This window comes from Uranotaenia lowii, chromosome 1 (genome assembly GCF_029784155.1).
Source record: "Uranotaenia lowii strain MFRU-FL chromosome 1, ASM2978415v1, whole genome shotgun sequence".
Classification (NCBI taxonomy): domain Eukaryota; kingdom Metazoa; phylum Arthropoda; class Insecta; order Diptera; family Culicidae; genus Uranotaenia; species Uranotaenia lowii.
Genome location: NC_073691.1, coordinates 3,760,221 through 3,785,220, shown reverse-complemented (window position 1 = coordinate 3,785,220; position 25,000 = coordinate 3,760,221). Strand labels below are relative to the sequence as shown.

Below are 25,000 nucleotides of genomic sequence, written 5' to 3'. Positions count from 1 at the left end.
CTAGAGATGCGTATGGTGGCGGGGGAGCACGGATCAGTGGCGTTGGCCGATCCAATGCAGGACTCAGTGGAAGCACGGAATTGGCCAACTGCCTACACACCGGACAGAAGAATTCGCCTCGTTCCACGTTGAGGTTTTGAGGTCGAGTTGATGTATGCAACGATTTGAGATAGGAATCCTGACACGTTAGATGTACATGATGCCCACACGATTGCACGTGGACACCACCTTCCCAGCCAATGTTATGGGATAGGAACCAGGAGGAAGTCCCAAACTTCCACTGCAGCTGTTCGACTCGCTTGTTGAACTCCGTAGCCATTTTGATATTCTTCTCCAATCGAGATTTGTCCTCGTCGTTCAGCGGCAATGGACACCTATCGGCTTCCTTCCGTCTATGCCCCACAATGCTACTGGACTCGACCAAAACGACCAGTCCCATCGGATTGGACTCCGTACTGGGACCAGTTGTATTACAAATGATACAGTCGTACTCTTTTTCGCGAGCCATTTCGATCATCTCTTCCTCCTCATCTTCATCGCCTTCAAAACAGTCCATATTGGAAGCTGCGGCCTGCTCCATAAATGCCTTCTGTCGACTAGCAAACTCTTCCATCAGTTTTTTCTGCCGCTCCTTGGCCCGCTTGCTTCGCTCCTCCCGTTCCTTAGCCTCACGCGCTTTTTGTTCCGCTTGACGTTCTCTTTGGTTTGGCCACAGGGTGTGTCGAATTTCGTTAATCCTCCGCGCACAAGTCCCATCCAAGCGAGCTATCCTTCTCAACAGGTTCCCAATAAAGTATGGCCCATCACCGATTCGCGATTCGGACACCTTGATACGCTGCTGCTGCTGACTAGTAGAACAATCTCCATCCTGATCCATTCCCTCATCCTCCTCCTCCTCATCGCTAGTGTCATCCTCCAGAGAAAAACTATCCAGAGCACCGCTAAGCTGCGAGTGAAGTTTCAACAGCAGCGACAATATGCTCTCCTCGATGACCACCGTGTGGGGTTCATGGCTATGATTCGCACCCTCCGGTCCTTCGATGTTCCGCCGTTTGTGTCTCTGGCGACTCGCAGCACCTGCTCCTGCACCACTGCCACCAGATCCGCTGCCTCCGTGAGCCATTGGAATCTGATGCATCAACTGTGCGCCGGCCAACGAGCCTCCGCCGGAAAGAGTGGCTGCAGCATTCGGTGCCATATTGGCCACAGTCGTCGTAGAATTGACCGGAGCAGGCAACGAAGGACGGGTAGGAACTGTAACCGGTTGAACACGATTGAACGGAAGCATTAGGCCAGCACTGGCTGGCACCGGCGAGGAAAACATCGTCGTATCGGGGGTAATGGTTCTGCTCGTTTCACTCACAGCCATTGAATTCTGGTGATTATGCAGATGGTTTCCGGTCGGACCCATCGAGAAATCATGCCTAATTACTAACTCCATACTACTTTCGTTGTAAATTTCACTAGTTACCCGAGGAATCGTTACCGTCCCCGATCCGGGGGAAGGTGGCCCTGGTAGTGAAAGTGATCTGTGGCTTCCACTCATCGCTATGTCACCGCTGCTCTCGTTATTATTGTTATTGTTATGATACTCCGGCAACGTCAGTGCCTGTCGTTGAGTAATAGGCGGAAGTGACTGAATGCCATCCTCCGCCATGTCTTCGTCATCGTCATCATCTACCCGTCTTGCAAGAGAATTCCCCCTCACAACTGACAAATCCTGTGGAATCGCAACCTCGTTTCCACTGTTGCCCAAATGTTGCCCGTACTCATTGTGCACACTGCCCACCAACATTGGCAGCGTTTCACTCTCGGAAAGTTCCCATTCAACGTCACTGTCGAACGTCGGAGTTTCCGGATCTTGTCCCTGATGATAGGCTGCCGGACTAACCTGCGGCTCTCCCGGCAGCAACGAAATCTTACTAATAGTCATCTTCAAGTTATCTACTAGACAATTGCTAGGATAGCAGTTCAACAGCTCCGGGATCGATTCCCTGCTTTCCAGAGAAGTCCGCCGCCCACTGCCTGATTCCAGCTCCGTCCCACTGTCCCTATTTGTCTCACAATTACTCACAGCCATCTCCAGCAAAAACACCGCCAACGCCAGCATATGCTCTGATGCGCTATGCGTATGAACAGCTCGATAAAATATCGCCAACAGCATGGCATGCAAAACCCTGGACGTCAAAATACTCTTCGGATCGCTGTAAAACTTTCCACACGAACTGGGCAAACGGAACGGCGGCCACAAGCTACCACTTTTCGGCATTTTACTCACACTCTTCACATACCCGCTAAACCGATCCATCGAGTTCTGGAAATCCCGTCGATGAACCGCCCTCAGCAGCACATGCAACGGATCGTAATACTTCTCCCACACCTCCCCCAGCGGCATAAACAGTCCCTGTTCCAAGTTCTCGGACCCCACTGGAGGTGACCTGTACACCGACAGCTCCTTCAAAAACTTCTCGAAATTTCTCGTATGTGCATTCAAACTTCGCTCCGGCATCAGTTCTAGCAACTGACTGTGGGTCTTGTCCCCCGTCGCCAACAGCGCCCCAATCTCAATGATACACTGCGTCGTCTCATCATTGCCCAGATTCACCCTCGATGTGATCAGCGTCGCCAAAAACGTTAACAACCCCTCCAGCATCGAATCCTGCTCCATCTCCTGAGGAGCACTCAACACCCCCATCCCCAACCACTCCGAAACGCCGAAAATCGCAATACAATCGCTGATGAAGGCATTGGCCGGTAGCTGGGTGGCGCAGATCTGCAGGAAGAACAGATCCATGTCGACCATCGAGTTGCAGAAGTTGGCCTGCAGGTAGGTCATCGCCTGGCCCTTGATTTGCAGCCCGTTGCGCACCCAAATCCCCGACAGGATTTCGTAGAACAGACTCTGTTGGAAGAAACGGGAAAAGAAAATGAATTTTTAGAGTTTTGAACAGATAAAAACAACCAGTAAAATTTATGAGACATGTGAGGCAGTTGAAATTTTCGGCCGATAGAGGAAAAGTTGAAAAAAGGAAGAATTTTTCCGAAGATAATTTCGTTATTATCTTTTGCGAATGCATGAATCACAAAACAACTCTAGTAAGAATTGTTTAAAGATCCTGTTCAAAAATTGTCTGAATTAAAAGCTTTTTGAAGAAACTTATTGCCATTTGGCAGTTTTAATTTATGTCTTTCGAACAATTATCTCTGAAACGTCTTTCGCTTTTAATTTTCTTTGTGAAAGACTTGAAATCATCTTGTCCGCTATTCTAGATAATCACTTATGTTTTGTTGTTGGATATTTAAATTTAAAATTAAACAATGCGATAATCAGATGAAAGTAAACCCATGAATCGCTAACTCTGACACTTTTCCAGATCATTTACCAGACTGATTGACGGTCACGTGAACATGGATCAAGAACGACGCATATACATTAAAGTGGCAATGGATAAATGAAAATAAAATTCATGATCAAGTTTCGAAAACCGAGCATACCTACATTTTTTTAATTGGTCCAGACAACCGCCGGTTTTCCGTAGAACGACTAGATTACACATAGAAAGTCAATTTCTGTCCAAAAAAAAAAAAAATCGAAATCACACCAGATTTTTTTTTATGCAGTTTTCATTCATTTGGCATCAATGTTAAAAATAATATATTCCTGATTTTCTAAAATTTTGCACAGAGTAGTTGTTTTTGGGTCGATTTACAAAATGCACCTATATAACCTATATAGTTATTTCCAGAATATATCGGTATCGAATTTTGAATACGGCGAATGCGCCAATATCACTGTTTCTAGATAAACGTGTTCGAAGTATGACAGCTCCGTAAGCTCCCAGCAAAAATTTTATTTTGTTTTCATAATTTCTCGAAGACGAAATAGTCTTCGGTTAACGTTGTACACTCAAAATGTAGGTCTCCGAACGTATTTTAACACCCAGCTGATAACTCCATTTGTTTACATTTGGCGCATTCGCCCTATTCAAAATTCAAACCAAGCAAACCAAGCAAAATAAGTAGATAATAGATAAGGGGATTTTTATATTACCTGGCCATCGTTCACGGAAAATAATAAAAAGGTAAAATTTACCGAGATAGCCAAGGTAAACGTTCGTGAAAGCCAAAAAGGTAGCTTCTACCTCTTCGAGGTGAAACTCACCTCACAGCGAGGTGAAATTTACCTGAATCGAGGTTGGAAAAAAGGTACAATTCACCGAGGAAAAAGGTGAATTCAAAAAAGGTAAATCTTACCTCGTAGCGAGATGAAGTTCACCTGAATTGAGCTGAATAAAAAAGTATAATTCACCTAGAAAAAAAAGGTAAAACCAAATAAGGTAAAACTTACTTCGTAGCGAGGTGAAGTTGACCTGGATTGAGCTAAACAAAACGGTAAAATTCTTCTCGAAAAAAAAGTGACTATTCGCCGAACCCGTTTATTGAGGTTAAGCTGTTTTGTCATTCAGGAACAAGTTTTGCTTTGTGCATAATATGTGCAAATTGGAATAGAATGGTAAGTGTTTTCTTAGATATCATTTTGTTGTGCTGGTTCTCGTCATAATACATTGCTTTTGTTTCAGATCGACCCATAGAGCTTATAGGTGTATTCCACGTCATCCTCCAGCCGGAAAAGCCGAAGCTGACCGGATTAGCCGAACAGAGGAGGTCATGAATGTACGCAACGCAGGAGTATTCAGCGGCCATGGCGGAAGAACGCGAAGCCGAATTACCAGTCCCTATTTATCTCCAATAAATATAATTTTTGATAGAATTTTGTATTTTTTTAATTCTTATTGAAGAAACCAATCAAACCAACCAGCATTTACCTTTGAAATCAGTGAATGGGAAAACGGCATTATTTACTATTTTGCTAGATGAATGCGAAAAAGGTAAAATATACCTTTTTGCTAGATGAATTGAAAAAAGGTATAATTTACCCTTTTGCTAGAATGAAAAAAGGTAAAATTTACCTCGAAAGAGGGGTGGAAAAAATTCACCTCGCAAAAAGGTAAATTTTACCTTTTTTTTATTTTCCGTGTTTGTTTGCGATGCAATAAAAAGAGATTCTTTTATAACTCTTAAAGGAGTTGTTAGCCCACTTTGGAGACCTAAGATGAAAGTTGCATCATAACTTGGGCTTTACAATGGTATTTTTTGCAGAATATCCCGTGATGCAGACGGTACTTTAAGACACCATTCAAAGCATATTTACTATTTTTCATGTTGAACATCATAACTTAAAAATTTTAAAATATTTTTTTTTGATAACATGATAAAATTTAAATGCGTTTTGAAGTGCAATTTTACTATTTCCGTTAAAAAAAAAACAGAGTTATGTATCTTGGAAATACAGTTTTAAATTATTTACAACAAACTCTAACCGAATCTAACTTGAAAAAAAATTCTTTGAATTTTTTTACAATTTTTTCAATTTTTTTATATAGTATAATCAGACTCCGTTCGAATGTTGACAAATCAAACGGTTTTTTTTCTCTACTTTTTTGAGATATTTTTATAAAATAACTATTATTATTAGAAAGTTATTTTTAGTCAATTTCCGGCCATTTGTAGTCATTTTTTTTCATCATGTTTTTGATTCTTTTGCACTTTTCTTGTTTTTTTTATAATGTTTGTTTACATTGGTCATATTTGCTATTTCCTCATTTTTATTATTTTTTTTTTCATTTTCAGTCTTTCATTTGAATTTATTTTTCAACTTTTTGAATTTTTCACCTTTTTGTTATTTTTGAGTACTTTATAAATTAAAAAAAAAACTTTTGCTTTTGTTGTTTGATTTTATCAGCATTAGACTGGCCCAAATTCGTATGGGATAATTTTTACAACATTTTTTTCAAGGCGGCACCCCATAGATTGGTGCATTTAGGTCCAAAAATGACTTTCTGAAAGTTTCAGGTCATTTGGCAGAAGCACGAGCTGGCGCAAAGGGCTTGAAATTTGTATGGATATTTTCGGCAAAATGTATGAAAAATCGACATACTTTCACTCTTTGTGTTCTAAAATATGTCTCTAGTGTGCTAGAAAGCTCAGAATTTCAGGAATTGTTGTTCAAATAATGACAAACAAGTTTTTAGAAGATTGTGACGCGATACGAGTTGACTGTTATGAGTTATTTGCAATTGAATGTGTGATTTTTTTCGCTTTCATCGATATATCGTGAACGGTGTATAAATGGATTATTAGTACTAACTTGATCGCATTGTTACACAATGAGAATAACAGACAGAAAGTTTATGTCCTCGGCAAAGTTGTAGCTTATTTCATAAAAGATATCTTTGAAAAAGTTGAAAGAAAGATTTGAAAACTATGAACGGCTGCGTTGTTTTGTGATTAGAAAAAATAGTTTTGGTTTAAATGAACTTTCTTCAAAAATTTTGACGTTTATATTACATTATTTAATCACACATTAAATTGCGAATAACTCAAAACAGGCAGCTCGTATCGCTTCACAATCTTCTACAAACTTGTTTGTCATTGTATGACCAACAATTCCTGAAATTTAGCTTTCTAGCATACTGGTAACATATTTTAGAGCACAACGAGTGAAAGTATGTCGATTTTTCATACATACAAATTTTAAGTCCTTTGCGCCAGCTCGTGCTTCAGCCAAATGACCTGAAACTTTCAGAAAGTCATTTTTTCACCTAAAAGCACCAACCTAGGGGGTGCCGCGTGGAATATAAGGATTTTTTTCGTCTTGGGCCAGTCTAATCAGCATTTCAGAACAGAAAAACGTATTTATGGTTTTTGTGTAAATTAAATTGGTCCTGTTATAACGAAAACTAAAAGGTAAAGTTGTTTCTAAAAACAGTTCGATTTTGGCCAAAATTGAATGTTGCCAAAAACGAAAGGGGTCTGTTTTTTTTTTATTATTTATTCATTAATTTTTTTTAACATCTCCTTAATTATTTTTGAATTATTTAAAAAATTTTTTAATTCTCTAGTTATTTATTTTTTATAACATATACAGACGCCCGTACATTTTGTGTTGCCAAAATCGAATGTTGCCAAAAACGAACGGTTTTTTTTCTCAACTTTTTTCAGTTATTTTTACAAAATAACTTTTTTTATTATCAAACACATTATTTTTGGTCAATTTCCGACCATTTGTAGTCAGTTTTTATTTTTTGTCATCATGATTTCTATGCATTTTGCGCTTTTCATGTTTTATTTATAATGTTTGTTTTCATTTGTCATATTTGCTGTTTTTATCGTTCTTCATCATTTTTTAGTAATTGTTTGTCATTTTCAATCTTTTGTTTGAATGTGTTTTTTAACATTTTGAATTTTTCATCTTTTTGTCATTTTTGAGTACTTTATAAATTTAAAAAAAATGTTTTAATTGTCGCATTTTATCACCACTTCAGAACATTTATATGTACGAATTTATGGTGTTTGTCTTAATTGTAATTTTGTTTCTGAAAACCGTTCGATTTTGGCACATGTGCAATGTTGCTAAAAACACATCCTGGCAATGCTATACAAACCGTATGGAGCACATCTCTCAGATTTCCCCTCAAATTTCCCCTTTTTTTGACAGATTTAAGCTTTTTTCTTCAGATTTGAGCTTTCATCTCCTATGCTCTCAAGGCAAAAAAAGCTTAAATCTGAGGAAAAAAAGCTTAAAAACGAGATTCACCAACACTTAGTTAAAAGGTGTTGGTCACACGATACATAGACAAATCCTGTATCGTTGCCGAGACCTGGCTAAAAACGAACGGGGTATGTATATGTATGTATATGTACTTTATTTTTCTTATTAGTTTTAATTTTTTTTTCTTCTGGCTATGGAAGTACGATTAGTGATAAGTGATTAGTGAATTTTTTTTTACATATTTTCTTTCGTATTTTTATAAAAAAAAAATATATTTTTTGTATTTTTTTAAATTTTATTTTAAAATTTTTAATTGATTATTTCTTTAAGGTAACTATAAGAAAAAAATATTTCTTTAATGTTATCTTAATTTTTTTTATAAATTTTATAATCAATTTTTTTTTTTTAATTTCATTTTATTTATATTTTTGTAGTTGATTTTCTTTCACTTTTTTTATTTTTTTTTTTATTTTTTAATTTTTTTATAAATATTTTTAAATTGTTTGATTGAATATTTTTTTATTTTTATGTTTTTTTTATTTTTATGTTTTTTTTTATTTTTTGTTTTTTTTTTTAATTTTTTTGGTTTTTTTTTTATTTTTTTTGGTTTTTTTTTATTTTTTTGGTTTTTTTTTATTTTTTTGGTTTTTTTTTATTTTTTTGGTTTTTTTTTATTTTTTTGGTTTTTTTTTTATTTTTTTGGTTTTTTTTTTATTCTTTTGGTTTTTTTTTTTATTTTTTTGGTTTTTTTTTATTTTTTTGTTTTTTTTTTATTTTTTTGGTTTTTTTTTTATTTTTTTGTTTTTTTTTATTTTTTTTGTTTTTTTTTTATTTTTTTGTTTTTTTTTATTTTTTTGTTTTTTTTTTTATTTTTTTGGTTTTTTTTCTATTTTTTTGTTTTTTTTTTATTTTTTTTGGTTTTTTTTTATTTTTTTGTTTTTTTTTATTTTTTTAGTTTTTCAATTTTTTTATTTTTTTAGTTTTTTAGTTTTTTAATTTTTTATTTTTTTATTCTCTTAATTTTCATTTATTTTCGATTTATCTTATGTTCTTATGTTTTAATTTTTTTTTTTCTAAATTTTCTAATTCTTTTCTATATTTCATATTTTTTCTACTTTTTTTTTATTTTTTTCTACTTTTTTTTATTTTTTTCTACTTTCTGTTTATTTTTTTCCGGCCTTGAAAATTTGGCCGGTTTTTCCACCCAATTTCAAATTTCCATACGACGGAGGACGTTTCGACGCGATAAGTTGAATCACTCGCTAAGTGGTGAGCAAGCAGGCAATAATCAGCATAAGTCATTTCTGATAGTGGCCTGTTACGAATAGTTAAACTTTAATATGGAATGGCATTCGAGTTATCATATTGCTCCGAGGATCGACGATGAACCCGATCTCGGTGGAAATTGCTGAAAGATGATCGCGGTTTCGAACCATTTCCAAAGGAACTACTCACCATGAAGAAGGAGAGTAAGAAATGGATGAATGAATCATTCGTGGGGCCAAACAAACTACAAAACAAAGAGCACCCCCCGTTGTTTTTTTTTTTTCATGTCGTTGATCGCGCCCACGAACGTATTTGTAGTTGTACCAACAGGCTTAGAGAGCGAGCTACCAGTTCAAATTAGAGTACGCTGACCATTGAGAAGCATAACTTTGAAAAGCGTGTACATTATGATCGTTTTTACGCCTTCATAGTTTGTCCGGTCGTCTAATAAATTATTCGGTGTATAGATGTATTGGTGCCGCCATGGCTAAGTAGGAAGGTACCGATGATCGATCCACTCCAGTTCCAGTAGTTCCAGAGAGCATGCGGGCAGTGTGGTTTGTGCCAGACTGATGTGGAACTGCTCCACAGAGAACTCTGCTGAATAGACTCTACTACATGTTGTGCTTTCTTTCTAAATTAGGAAAGAAAGAACAGTCAGTCAAGTTAAGTAGAGCGGGAAAAGGTTCCGTCCGGGAGTTCAGAACGTTGACGATCGCGGTCCGGGACGGTTCGGTTTTGAAAAGTCGTAACCGTAGCCGACGGTCGGGCTCGGTGCACGTGCACCCTTTTTTAGAGTGGTAGAAACTAGTGAGTCGTGTTGTGGTTTAAAAGTGGGGGTAGAGTGCGAAAAATTGCTGACAACCGAGGGACCCCCCTTAAGCGGATACAAACTTTAAGCCGAATGCTGTGACCTTAGCGCGTAAACTAAATCGTGAAACAAGCGCGAATGAATTACAGATGCCATCAACGATTAATTAAAAGGTAGAGTGTCACACTTTGAACCGTTAATTTTTCAAATTACATATATGTAGTAACAAAATATCTTTTGCTGGTGAATCAACTCTGGACCAGCATGATTCATTTTGAACAGATTTTCTGCTAAGATATCAAACAAAAAGAAAAGTGGTGCAACGACGGCAGACGACGACCAGTCTTGGTTTTATCTCGCTTCAAAATTTATTTACCTACCCAGCAAAATCGCACTCTCGTTAAGTATGATATATGTGGTGGTCGTATAGTTGAAGCAAAATTGAATAATTTGCACACCGGAGAAGAAGGGTGAACCGCTTCTCCATTTGTGGCGTATGATTGCGAATGAATTCGCTAGTTGTCCAGCAAACGCGCTGTTCGTAGATTATAATTCGGTAGCTGAGGACTCTGATCTTGAATTTTTAATCTGAATTTTTAACCTTAACTCTGAAGTAGAAAGCGACTATCGAAAGCACTTTCATTCATTGAGTTCAAAAACTTTGGAATTTCCAAAACGTTACAACTTAAAATTCGGAGAGCCGGAGGGCGATACACAAACTCAATAAACTTTAGTCGCGCACCGTTTTCATGGCGCCTGCCCTTCTGGAACGGGGAAGCAATTGATTACGTTCGACAATTGCCGATGGCGGTAAAGCTTTAACCATCGAAAAAACTGGTATTAGCGTTACCAACAGCATGGTTCAGCTAGTTAGCGGATGATGGCTGCATGCAGTTCTACCCACATTTCCGCATATCAGTGGCAAAGCATGACCAGAACTAGATTCGTTTTCGTTGTTCCGATACTTTTCCTGGAACTTGGCATCGGCAAACGGTCAAACACATTTATCATCATCATCTTAAGGAACAGAGTTTGTGTCGGCTGTTTGTCGACCAATATTTTACCCATCTTCTACCTCCGGTTACGGTTTCCAGAGAATTGAGGCGTTCCACTAGAAAGCTTCATCGATCTACAACTTTCTATAACATGCTCAACTCTTACATTCATTGAATTATGGGTGTGACTAACAGTTTAAACCGACAACACAGAGAGAGAGAAAAAACAACCAAAATTAATCCACACAATTATTTTGAGAAATTCAAAATGGAATTATTTTAAAATATAAGAACATTTCAAATTATTTTTTTCAAAACTGTCAACGGAACTTTGTGGAGGAATCCGGGATTAAGCCCTAAAAGATAAACAACAACAAAAATCCCGAGGAATCTTCCCGTTGGACCTTTGTATATTATTCCGACCACCAGACGAACTTAAAATGTTCAAAACAGCCGATAGCCAACAACATTATTGCGTTTTATGTGCCTTTGTCACATTGATTGGCAATCAACTTGCTTCTTCTTTAACAGTAACTGAACTTGCAGGATCCATTTGGTACCCATTTTGAACTTCCGCGTACCTTGGGTGTTGAAAAATTCTGGACTACTCATCAAAGCCCATACATAAGGATTCGCCGCCGATTGTCCGACGCATAGGCTGGCGATCCGGAGGCGATCCACACTGGCTGGCAGACAAGGTGTTCGTCAACTTCGTTCGTCGGAATTCAGTGGGTAAAAGATAATGCCGCAACGAGATTGTGGGCCTGCATTTTTCTTCGATGCCTATCTGGATTCCAGTCAAGCGCCTCTCTGCAAATCTCGTTTCCATCTCTTCGCAGAGTGTGTCCAATCCATCTCCACTTATGTTCCCAAATCTCGATTTCTAGCATCCTTTGATGACACCGGCGATGTAGTTCCATGCTTGAAATCCGCCAAGCGCGGATGATATTCCGCAGGCAGCGATTCACAAACACAACAATACGGATTTGACGTTTGAGTTGAAGATTGAATTCAGATTTTCGATCGTGGGTATATCTGACGACAGCGCCTAATGTTTCGGAGACTCGCAAACGCTAATCGGGCTTTTCCGATCCAGGTTCGGATTTCTTTCTTGGTACCACCATCAGGCGTAATCTGGCTACCAAGAAGCTGGATGCACTTTACTTTCTCAATTTGTTGCCCAGCTACCATGAAATTGGAGAGTTTTTCTGTATTGATCTCCATCGACTTGGTCTTTCTGACATTGACTTTGAGATCTGCTGCTTTGGAGCTTTCGGTGAGGTCGTCGAGCTTGCTCTGCATAACCGGTTGTCTTTAGGCGAGCGAAACAATATCATCTGCCAGGTCAAGGTCGTTTAGTTGCTCAATTGTTGAAGGATTTCCCGATAATCCTCGGTTTGGTCTACTCAATCGATCCAGTGAAGATCTCAATCATTACGATGAAAATAAGCAGCGGAGATTAAATACATCCTTATCTAACTCCAACTGTTACCGGTATTGGATCAGACAAAACACCGTCCTGCAAGACCTTGCACGAAAATGTCTCGCATTGTGCTTCGATGTGATGGAATAGAGTCTCTGGGACCCCTCCACGTCTAAGAGCAGCCCAAATGTTTCCATGGTTCAGTCAGCCGAATGGTTTTTCAAAATCCACGATCACCAGCAGAAGAGAGTCCTAAAATTTGTTGATTTGTAACACAGTTTTATTCGTAGCATTGTGATGCTGTCCACCTAGATCGTCCGGATCGGAATCCAGCTTGTTGCCGTCGAAGTGTAGCGTCAATTTTCTTCTGATCTTCTCAGGATCACTTTGCAGAGTACTTTGAGGGTTGTACAGATCAACGTTATGCCACGCCAGTTACCACACTCAGTCAAGTCCCCTTTTTAAGGGACCTTCACAAGGATACCCTGCATCCAATCAAGTCGGCCGGGTATGTTGCAGTATCCCAAATGTCAGCGAAAAGGCGATACAAGATTTGTGCTGACATAGCAGAGTCGGCTTCCAGCATTTCAGCAGGAACGCAATCGATTCCAGGCGCTTTGTTGGATTGCATGTCCTTGATTGCCGCTTCTATTTCAGCCAGCGAGGGCGCTTCCGAATTGACACCATTAATGCGACTCACTGTTGGCGCTTCGAACTGCGGGTTCTATTGGCCATCGCTATTTGTGACTCGGAAGATTTGTTCAAAATTCTCAGTCCAACAATTGAGCTGATCTGTTCTGTCTATCAACAGCTGACCTGCTTTCAGCGGCATTCTAGCATTAGTCCTTGCGCCTCTAAGGCGTAAATGTCATAAGGTAATCGGACATCACCATTGGTGGCGACTCTTTCTCCCTCTTCGGCTAAGGAGTTTGTCCAGGCTCTCTTGTCTCGCCTACAAGCTCGTTTAACTGCCTGCTCAATTCCGACTTCCGCCTTTCTCAGATCATCGACAATCCTCCAAATTTCATCCGACATCCAATCACATCTTCCACAAACTTTACCAAGAGTACCATGGCTAGTCGTGGTGAATGCATTCTTGACTCCACACCACTTTTCTTCGGCTGTTCCGTCTATCCGCAGTTCCGAGGCTCGGAATTCAAGCTGCTCAACGTAAGACCTTCTCATCTCTGGATTCTCCAGCCGGCGGACGTCGTATCAACATCCGACTTTATTTTCGCACCGTTGGACACGCGCAGCTCTCAGTTGTATCTCACCAAGGACGAGGTGATGGTCAGATGCAATGTCGGCGCTTCGTTTGTTGCGAACATCAAGAAGGCTCCTTTTCCATTTTCGTCTGATACAGATGTCTTGGAATAAACATGTGACCTTAAATGCTGGTCCATGGAGGAAGAGCAATCTACCGATCATCATGTTGTTGTTGCCACAAAATTCTACCAACAGTTCTCCATTTTCGTTCATCTGTCCTAAATCACCATGGCGCCCCATCATGCGCTCAAGGTCTTGATTGTCGGAGCCAATTTTTACGTTGAAGTCGCCTAAGTGGATTTGCATGTCACCCTTCGGAATTTTCTCAACCACGCTGTTCAATTGATTGTAAAACTGCTCTTTCTAAAAAAAATTGATCAAGATTACTTCTGCGGGGTAATACGAGAAAAGATGTTTTCAAATGTTAATAGAAATGTTACGAAAAATATCCCTTAATTTTAGAACACAATGTTGTTTTTGTTTATGCAGTTTTTTTTACGAAAATATAATTTTCCAGCCAATTATTCTCCAATTTGTGACTAACAGTAACACTTAGTTGCTCTAAATATTTATCTAATCACTCGGATGATTTCAATGTTTGCTTGTTTGTAAGCCGAAGATCCCAACTAGTCCACGAGAATAGTTGCTGACGTCTTTAAAAGGCTTAAACTGGTAATAAAGCACATTTAACTTTGTGCTTATGAATTATGTGAAGGCACGATTCACTCATTTGAATGAAAAAAATTAAAATAAGATATTCAAACCTTTCAAAACCAACTTTCACTGTTCCAACTTGATACAACCAAGAATATTGCGGAAACGTTGAAAAGTTACCTAATCTTTCAATCAGAAAGCTATAGAAATGTTAATCCTCCAGTGGCGGCACGCATCATCAGAGCAGGAGGAAGCAGTGATTCGATTCAGAATTATCACCTCTACCTCAACCATAACCGCCAATTACAGGGAAATGCATCTCCCGCCCTTCCGTTATTCTTCTTCTCATGACGAAATGATAGAGCAAAACAAAAAAGTAAAGCGGTTGCGATGCCGCAGCGCAGCGCATTCACATAATCACATCGATTGTCTGTCTCGTTGCGCTTGCGATTCTACGCTGGGGCTGCTAGGGAGGCACGTCGTCTTCGTCGCCCAATTGATTACAAACACGTTGTCGTATTCATAAACCACAAAACAAGCGGCGAGTAGCGACTGCACCCGATGATAATCTGCGGCACCCATCCGTATGCTTTCTTCCCGGGAACCGGGGCTTAAATTAAACTGAATGGGTACAATTGAACGCACACGGTAGAGTCGATGAAAGTATTTTCATAGGCCGGCTGCCGCCGGTTTTGTTTCAAGTCGGATATGTAATCCAGCTGGGAAATCTTGATCATTGTCTCATTATTCTAAGACCTTCTTTCTTTTTTCTCTCTACAGACTGTATTTAGGAACCTACTGCCCAATTAAGACTTGACGACTGACCGCGAATCAACGATGAAACTACCGCTACCAAAATACTCATGGCTGCCGGTGCTGGCCACCTGGCTTCTGCTGGTCCTCGTCGTTAGCCCACCTCGCCTGGTTCGGACCGAAGCCCTTACGGCTGCCGGTGTCATTCAGGTGGTCCATCTCACCAAGGAAGTCGTCTCCAGCATCCTGGAAACGTGGGACATCATCGAGGAGGTCGGCGACGTTCATCTGCCCTTCAAACGGAACAAGGATGAAAAAATCCTCAAACGAATGTACGAATTGAGCCAGCAGATCCAGGCTAGTGAGAATCAGGTTTGTCCCCCATAAGATTATTATAAGCAGCCATTCCATTCCAAGTTTATTTTTTCATCCCTGGATAGATCATCAACAACGCAGAGGTTACGATGGGCATGCTGATCCGTCAGCTGGCGTTTGAATCGAAGGTGGAGAATTTTATGCAGGAGCTGGCCGATCTCATGAATCGGCTTAGCCACCGGGAGCAGCTGATGCGATCGTACCTGGAATCGGACGAGAAGGTCGAGCGGCTTACGTTGGAAGATTTCGCCCGCAGTACGGTGGCACAGGACGCAAGCAGCGTTCCGGAACTGTTGGCCCGCATCAATTTGCTGGTGGCTGGCTCGAAGGATCTGCCCTTCCGAGAGGCCGGTCTTCTGGAGCTGTTAATGCGCGCCACCTATGTAAGTATTCTCCTGTTCATTTTTTTGAAAGAAACGCAAACATACAGGATCATTTGATGTTGAAATCTTCAGAGGTGGAAATGTAAAACGGTCTTTAGTTATTTCCCTAGCGAACGTCCAGGAAAGAACGGATTCTGTAAACATGTTTGAACAAACTCCAACTGAAATTGAAAACAAAATTGTTTAGAAGCCAATTTTGCTCGTGTTATGTCCTTCCTTTTATAGTATATGCAAAGTATCATCATGTGCCACTAGATCCATAACTGATAAGGACCCTACCGTGGGCCCATTTGTTGGTATTCTAACCACCAACAGAATCGGAGCTGGGAAAAAAGGGAGAAATTCGATAACTCAATGGTATCCAGAAGAGAGCTGTGGCGAAAATGAATAAGAAACGTAGCCTATTTGGTTTTGAAAAGTTTACACATAGATAAAGTTTGGTAAACAGGTTTGTTTAGAAATGGATGACCGTAGCAATTTTGAAAAGGAAGCATGAAAGTAGTTAGAATGGACGGATTTAGATTTGAGAAAGTCTTCATTCAGATTTAAAAAAAAAACTGTGAAGTTGAAATTGAAATTTTCGAAATTTTGTTTTCGTTTTCACGAAATTATTTCCAGTCCGGATCCAAGAATCCAAAATCCTAGAAACTATCCTATATTGCTTCATTTTTCGAAGTGGCAATTTCCATTGAATCAGAAAAGTATGAAGTATGCACCAAATTAAGATGCTCAAAATTGATAAACCCTACTCGGAGCTTGCAAGGCCAAAGGATATAAACTCAAAATAACAATAACGAATTTTTAAATAAATTTCATTTCCTTTAATTAACTTCATTTTTAATATTCTGTAATATTTCTTGTGATTTTTCGTTTGATATTTCAGTTTTATAAATCTTTTTTTTCGTTTCCATACTTTTGATTTTCCGTATTCGTTATTCTTTTTTTAAGTTTTATTTAATTGCTCATTTTTTTAATCAATACTGATGTTATGAAATCGCTTGGTACATCTTTGTACCTGAAAATGATCACATTTTTATATGTGATGAAAGAAATTAGAGAAACATGAACTATCAAAGAACGAAAGAACATAAGCCGTAAATATCATGAACATTTCGAAAAAGATACAACGGCTCACCGACAGGACTTGAACCTGCAATCTCCGCTTCGGTACAACGGCGCGTTAGCCAATTCCACCACGGTGAACGTTCACCGTGGTGGAATTGGCTAACGCGCCGTTGTACCGAAGCGGAGATTGCAGGTTCAAGTCCTGTCGGTGAGCCGTTGTATCTTTTTCGAAATTTTCATGATATTTACGGCTTATGTTCTTTCGTTCTTTGATAGTTCATGTTTCTCTAATTTCTTTCATCACATATAAAAATGTGATCATTTTTTTAGTTTTCATTTTTTTTAACAATTTTTATTATTTTTTTTAAATATTTTTTTTGTAATTTTTTTTTCAATTTCTTTTTATATTATAGTTACATACAAACAAGAAAAAAATGATAAAAAGTATACAAAAAAATAAGGAAAATGCCAAAAAACAAAAATGATAGAAATAACAGAAAATCTAAACTCAACAAAAAAAAGTTCAAAATGTGTCAAAAACATAATGAAAAATATCAGAAAATTGCTAACAATTATCAAAAAATGATGAAAAGCTGAGTTATCAAAAATAACAATGGTTTATTTTCATCCATAGGTAAGAGAAAAGTTGATGGAAAAAACCGTTAGATTTTGGCACGGTTAAATTTTGGCAACATAAAATTTTCGAACGTTTTGCCAAATATTAAAGGGGCCTGAATTCAATGTTTATTTTTCAAATTTTTTTTTATTTTCCATTTTTTGTTCATTTTAATTTTTTTTTTATTTCATTTTTTTTTAATTGTCCATTTTTTTTTTCATTTTTAATTCTTTTATGTTTTCAATTTTAATTTTTAAATATAGACGTTCGTTTTTGGCAATATGCCCGAACATTTTGTGTTGCCAAAATCGAACAGTTTTTTGTTAAATTTTTTTTTACAAAATAACTATTTTTATTATCATAAACGTTATTTTTAGTCAATTTCCGACCATTTTTAGAATTGTTTTATTATTTTTTCTCATGTTTTTGATGCATTTTGCACTGTTCTGGTTTTGTTTATAAGCTTTTTGTTTTTTATCTTATTCACTGATTTTGTCATTCTTCATCATTATTCAGTGGGTTTTTTTTTTAATTTTAAGTGTTTTGTTTGTATTTGTTTTTTTTATTATTTTATTATTTTTTATAATTTTTTTTTATTTTTTTATATTTTTTTTTATTTTTTTAAGTAATTTTTTTAATTTTTTTTATTTTTTTCCTTTTTTTTTAATTTTTTTTATTTTTTTATTATTTTTTTTATTATTTTTTTTATTATTTTTTTTATTATTTTTTTTATTATTTTTTTTATTATTTTTTTTATTATTTTTTTTATTATTTTTTTTATTATTTTTTTTATTATTTTTTTTATTATTTTTTTTATTATTTTTTTTATTATTTTTTTTTATTATTTTTTTTTATTATTTTTTTTTATTATTTTTTTTATTATTTTTTTTATTATTTTTTTTATTATTTTTTTTATTATTTTTTTTTATTATTTTTTTTTATTTTTATTTAATAAATATTTTTTTTATTTTTTATTATTTTTTTTATTTTTTATTATTTTTTTTTATTTTTTATTATTTTTTTTTATTTTTTATTATATTTTTTATTTTTTATGATTTTTTTTTAATTTTTTTAGAATTTTTTTAATAATGTTTTTTTTTCATATTTTTAATAATTTTTTCATATTTTTAATAATTTTTTTATTAATTTTTTATGATTTTTTTAATTTTTTTTATGACTTTTTTTTAAATTTTTTTATATTTTTTTAATATTTTTTTTTTATTTTTGTAGTATTTTTGAATATTTTTTTATATTTTTTTCATTAAAATTTTTTTTTCATAATTTTTTTTTATTTAATTTTTAATTTTTTTAGTTGTTATTTTTTTAATTTTTTCAATCTTTTTATTATTTTTTTTAACTTTTTTAATTTTTTTTATTATTTAAAAAAAAAATTAATTTTTATATAATTTAAAAAAAAATAATTTTTATTCATTTTTTTATAGATTTTTTTTTATTCATTTTTTTTTATTCTTTTTTTATTATTTTTTTTATTTTTTTATTATTTTTTTTATTTTTTTATTATTTTTTTTATTTTTTTTATTATTTTTTTTATTTTTTTATTATTTATGTTTTATTATTTACTAGCTGACCCGGTGTGCTTTGCTACACCTTCCAAAAATAAATGTAATTTGTAAAAATTTATTGAAATTTAGATTTTTGTAAGCATTTTTTAAAATCAAATCTCATAGTTAAAATTCAACAACTTTGAAATGAGAGCTGCAGCTGGAGTTCCGAATTGCAATTCTAAAATGGTATATATGTATAATTAACTGAAACTTAATCTCTAAATTTTTTTTTCATGTTCTGAAATTTGTACTCTGTTTTTAAAGCTTCATAATGACTTAAATAATGTTAAAATTTATGGATTTTCCACCTTATTTCGCAAAGTGGGAAGTTACGAACTTTCATAAAATCATTTGTCACATCTATTTTTGACTTATGCCAAATACCCGTACGCAAAAAAACCCTCTTATAAAATATGGTCCTTTCTTTGAAAAGCTCTTTATCTTAAACTTACATGGGAGCTCCCCAATCTTTTCCAATTTTGTCCCCCACTGCAGAAGGTAGGCTGATTTACCCTGCTCAAGTTTACGTAAATTTCTTCACTTCTTCACTTTCAGCTCCTGATGAGCTTTAGATGGTATATTTTTTGGAGTTGAAAAAATTAGCTACAGAAATTTGAAATAAAAAATGATGAAAATGATTGCCATCCTCGCCCTTTTTGCGCCAAAATTATGTTAAAAAATACCAAACTCGTGGACATGAGACATTACAGCTTGAATTTTTCCCAAACAGCACTTGTCATGGTATGAAAATTATCGATTTTATACAGTGCAAATTTCTTTGTTTAATAATTTTCTTAAAGCAAAAAATATAAGTATCTTAAAAAAATATCAGTAGCATCACTAAATAAATTTTGAGCGTTTTTTGTTTTCTCTTTGCAAGTCAAATATTCAAAAATGTTGGCAAAAACATATTTCTAAGTTAACATTTGTCCCGTATGTTGGGGCAAGTGGAAAAGCAAAGCTTATTTTCAGATGCGTCAGAGTAATGGCTTTAAAATTGATTTAATACGTATTTCTGTTTATATGTTTTATCAAGTTTCATTGATATATCTGCAGTATTCCTGCAGTATAAATTTATGTTTGTTACTCCACTTTTAACGAATGCTGTTTAAAGCAAATGACCTTCATTTACAAAAACATTTAAGAGTTTTAAATATCCGCTTCAGTTTCAATATTCGGAATACAAATTCTGGTCTTTCCAACATATTTAACAATTTTGAAGATGAATTTCTTAAAAGTTCAACTTTTGCCTTTGCCCAACCGTGTAAGTTGACAGGAGGGAGTATTGTTTTTAACACTTTAAGGATATACTAAAAATTTCTCATAAAAATTTTGCTTTCAGTTGTATATCAGTACCCAAGTCTCACTTTTCAAAAAAGAAGCAAATCAAAAGTGGCTTGATAAAACTTCAGTTAAGTATATTTTGACATGTTCAACAAAATGTTTCCGATCTACCTCTGTAGAAAACATCTTATTCATATTTCTGTTATCAATATGATTCAAAAATAACCTTGTAGGCGAAATGGGTTAAAAAATTGTATGTAAATTCTTTATTTTTTGTATTTTTTTCAATCGTCGGCAAAGTGTCATAGCATAATTTCATTAGCATCAGAACTAAATTTATATTTTTTAGATAACAAATGCTACCTACACGAATTAAATATGGAAGTATTTTTGCAAATCTTTCAATTGGTTTTGTGTAGATTGATAAAATACCAATCCGTGTCACATCTAAGCGTCATTGATTTCCACGTGCTGTGCACAATTAAGCAAGAAAAAACACATCTAGGTTGCATATCGCCCCCACGTGCATAAGAAATATAGGTACTTGATTGAGAAACAGGCGCCTGATAGATAAATTGTTCCAGTGATCAATGAACAGTATGTTTTGGTTACTATCCACTTGCGACAACGTTTGCTCGACCATAGAGACGAAAAACAAACCCCTCGAAAAGAAGAAAATCTCTAATAATGAATGCCATGCCTTTTCAATTTCAGATTTTGGCAAAAAATGTATATATTCTTTTCGATCGGCAAAATTTCAATCTGGGTCTCATCTAGGCGTCATTCATAACCATGTGCTGTACAAATGAGCTAGGAATCAAGTAGAAAAAAAAATCACATCAAGGCTTCATATGGCCAACCCTTGCATTGAAAATATACTTGGTTGAGAAATACGCGCCAAAATATTCCCACTGATCAGTATGCTATGCCATGATCACTATTCTTTTGCGACGTTGGCTCGCGACGCCTCGACCATGGAGACGAAAAACAAACAGCCCAAAGGAAAAAAAACTCAAGAAAATGGATGTCATGACTTTAATTTGTATCGAAAAACTACAAATTTAGTATGGGAGCCACCCCTCCCTTAAGTCGGAGCGGTTTGTAACTATTATAGAAACCATCTCCGGCCCCAAAAACCCTTAGATGCCAAGTTTCAGTAGTTTCCGCGTCTATAGGGAACAGACAGACAGACAAACATTCATTTTTATATATATAGATGTTTCATTTTTTATTTTGTAATTTTTATTATTTTTTAATTTTTAATTTTTTATTTTTTAATTTTTTTATTAATTTTTTTTTCTATTTTCTATTATTTTTGATTATTATTTTTTTAATTATTTCTTTTATTTTTTTTTTTATTATTTCTTTTATTTTTTATTATTTTTTTTTATTTTTTTTTATTTTTTTTTTATTTTTTTTATTTTATTTCTTATTGTTTTTTATTATTATTTTTTATTTTTTTTATTATTTTTTATTTTTTTATTATTTTTTATTTTTTTTATTATATTTTATTTTTTTTTATTATTTTTTATTTTTTTTATTATTTTTTTATTATTTTTAATTTTTTTTTATTTTTTTATTATTTTTTATTTTTTTTTTTATTTTTTTTTTTTATTTTTTATTTTATTTTTTTTTATTATTTTTTTTTATTTTTTTTTTATTTTTTTTTTTATTTTTTTTTTATTTTTTTTTTTATTTTTTTTTTATTTTTTTTTTTATTTTTTTTTTATTTTTTTTTTATTTTTTTTTTATTTTTTTTTATTTTTTTTTTATTTTTTTTTTTATTTTTTTTTTATTTTTTTACCTTTTTCATATTTTTTATTATTATTTTTTTTTCCTTTTTCGTATTTTTTTATTAATTTTTTTTCCTTTTTCATGTTTTAATTTTTTTTTTCAATTTTTATAATTTTCATTTTTTATTTTGTTTGTTTTTTTCATTTTTATTTTAAATAATTTTTTTTTTCAATTTTGTTTTAATTTTTTTTTTTTCAATTCCTTTTTTTTTAAATTTCTTATTGATTTTTCCAATTTTTTTGATTTTTTTTTTTCAATTTTGCTTTTATTTTTTTAAATTTCTTTTTTATTTTTAATGTTTTTTTGTTTTTTTTTTTGTTTTTTTCCTCTTTTTTGTTTTATTTTGTTTTGTAATTTTTCTATTTTTTTTGTAATTATTAATATTTTTGTTTTTTTTAAATTATTTTTTTGTGTTTTTTTTTTATTTTTTGTTGTTGTTTCTCTGGGTCAATTTCAATGTTTTCTTCATCGTTTTGGTTTTCAATTTTCCTTTTAATTTCTTTATAACGGTTATTTATAATTTGTAATAAAACCAATTCTGCGATTTTTGACTTGTTACGCTTTGAAAATTTCGGTTTGAAAATCTGATCTTAATGTTTTACGTAGGGGGGTGGGAGTGTTAAAAATTATCGAAAATTGCGTTACGTAATATTTGCACGGTGCCTTCTATTCATTTTTTTTTTTCATTTTCCATTGTTTTTTCTGTCTACTTTTTGGGTACACTTATCGGCATCTTTTTTTTTAATTTTATTTCAATGTACTCCAGATAAAGAAACCCAAACTAAGAGAAAAGTTAATAAATAGTTGACTAAACCAACTAATTGACTTAACATGTGCTATTTACAAATTTCAAACATTGTTGACCCCGAAGATTTACCACTGGCCATGAGTCATGCTCCAAACATAAATAATAGTTATCAATTAAGCCTATTAAATTGTGATTCACATCACTGCGTTCAACTTTGATTGTAATTCGTGCACCTGACTCACAGATGTCGCTAGTCACTGTTGAATCCAAACTACATACTCGCTCTTTCAAAGCGAAGTTTCTCTACTACACGGAAAATAAAAAAAAGGTAAAATTTACCTTTTTGCGAGGTGAATTTTTTCCACCCCTCTTTCGAGGTAAATTTTTTTCATTCACCTAGCAAAAAGGTAAATTTTACCTTTTTTTAATTTACCTAGCAAAAAGGTAAATTTTACCTTTTTCGCATTCACCTAGCAAAATAGTAAATAATACGGTTTTCCCATTTACTGATTTAAAAGGTAAATGCTGGTTGGTTTGATTGTTTTCTTCAATAAGAATTAAAAAAATACAAAATTCTTTTAAAAATGATATTTATTGGAGATAAATAGGGACTGGTAATTCGGCTTCGCGTTCTTCTGAGCCGCTATGGCCGCTGAATCCACCTGCGTTGCGTACATTCATGGCCTCCTCCGTTCGACTAATCCGGTCAGGTTCGGCTTTTCCGGCTGGAGGATGACGTGGAATACACCTCAAAGCTCTATGGGCCGATCTGAAACAAAATCAATAGTATTATGACGAGAACCAGCAGAACTAAATGATATTTAAGAACACTTACCATTCTATTCCGATTTTCACATATTAGGCACAAAGCAAAACTTGTTCCTAGAATGACAAAACAGCTTAACCTCAATGAACGGGTTCGGCGAATAGTTACTTTTTTTTAGAAGAATTGTACCGTTTTGTTTGGCTCAATCCAGGTCAATTACACCTCGCTACGAGGTAAGTTTTACCTTATTTGGATTTACCTTTTTTTCTAGGTGAATTATACTTTTTTATCGAGCTCAATTCACCTCGCTACGAGGTAAGATTAACCTTTTTTGGATTCACCTTTTTTCTCGGTGAATTGTACCTTTTTTCAAACCTCGATTCAGGTAAATTTTACCTCACTGTGAGGTGAGTTTCACCTCGAAGAGGTAGAAGTTACCTTTTTGGCTTTCACGAGCGTTCACCTTTGCTAACTCGGTAAATTTTACCTTTTTATTATTTTCCGTGTACTTGACGGGCTTGACTTGACAAGCAGCAGAGAGAAGGTGGTTTCAACCGCTCGCATCTCTCGAGATGACCTTTCTCGTTCAGTCACCAGAATCGAATTCATACCACGACCGGAAAAGTTAAGAATGAAACCACCGACCGAGCGAACTACCAACCCACGTCCGTCCACATGCACTGCAGTTTTATTCAGGTCCAGGTCCAGGTAATAAAACTATTGCTCTGGTTCGGTGGAAAGAGTAAAATATAAAATGATGAGGAGAGAACAACCCGAATCAATGAACTACGTACGACGGGTGAGAGTGAACCTCCCTCAAAAGAGAACCCCTCACCAAAACTGGTTGGGCTCGTTTGTAGCCAGCCGAACGTAGGACCCGGAGTTTTTTCCATTCATTACCCGTGCGAATTTCAAGTGGATCGAACGTGTGAACGTTTATTCGTTTGTTTCATTTATTTTTGGTGGGTTGTCCCAGCCAACTCGAGATACTCTTTTTCAACATCCGTAAGCATTAAGAATCGGTTAAATATTTGTGAAAGTAAGACTTCGAATAGTTAAGCATCTTTCACCGACCGGAGTGAGTTTAGTAGGTGATGCAAATGTGATCGTCGGCGAAAAGCCTCTGCGCGTCGTTCATTGAAACTGGGACTGCGAGTGTACGACGCGGTTAATAAGTTGTGGCGTAATGAGGTGGTGCTCCGCCTTGTTTAAAGTGCTTATCAAACATCGTGCTAATATAAGATCGTTACATCAGATGTTGGGAGATAGAAAAACGACTCTAGAATGACTGGGATTCGTTTGCTTTTTAGGTGGTAGAACATTGTCTGTCCGTTTGGGAAGATTCTGACGGTCGCCTAGTAGTGTTATGTGGTCAACAACTATCAACATTAAACCGATAATTTCAAGGCCACGATTTGAAAACTTTTCATCAGCTCGATCGCAACCGGTTCACACAAACAGAAACTAATCAGCCAGTGGTCGCATCTTCGCGTTTTTTATTCTTCAAGTTTGTTTTTCTCTTGTTTCGAACACAAGAAAGTTGATCTCGGAGTCATCTCAGGCAGACTCATCTATCTGCCTTTCTGTCTGTATATACAAAACAAAGCATAGGTAGTGCTGCCGC

General features: G+C 35.0%; 3 protein-coding genes across 3 annotated transcripts in view; 1 reads left to right on the top strand and 2 right to left on the bottom strand.

The window, feature by feature from the left end:
- Positions 1–25,000, bottom strand: part of LOC129742682 (E3 ubiquitin-protein ligase Ubr3-like) — a 103,822-nt gene that overhangs the window by 54,421 nt on the left and 24,401 nt on the right. The window lies entirely within an intron of this gene.
- LOC129742666 (E3 ubiquitin-protein ligase Ubr3-like) lies at positions 5–4,845 on the bottom strand (the record flags this gene model as incomplete). The annotated part of the gene is made up of 1 exon (XM_055734597.1): positions 5–4,845. A coding segment is annotated over exon 1 (2,832 nt), but the record flags the coding sequence as incomplete, so codon positions are not given.
- On the top strand, positions 9,408–15,610 carry LOC129738485 (uncharacterized). Its single transcript, XM_055729705.1, has 3 exons — positions 9,408–9,862; positions 14,808–15,152; positions 15,221–15,610. The coding sequence occupies exons 2-3, from the start codon at positions 14,865–14,867 to the stop codon at positions 15,593–15,595; spliced, it is 663 nt and encodes a 220-aa protein (XP_055585680.1). The 5' UTR covers positions 9,408–9,862; positions 14,808–14,864; the 3' UTR covers positions 15,596–15,610.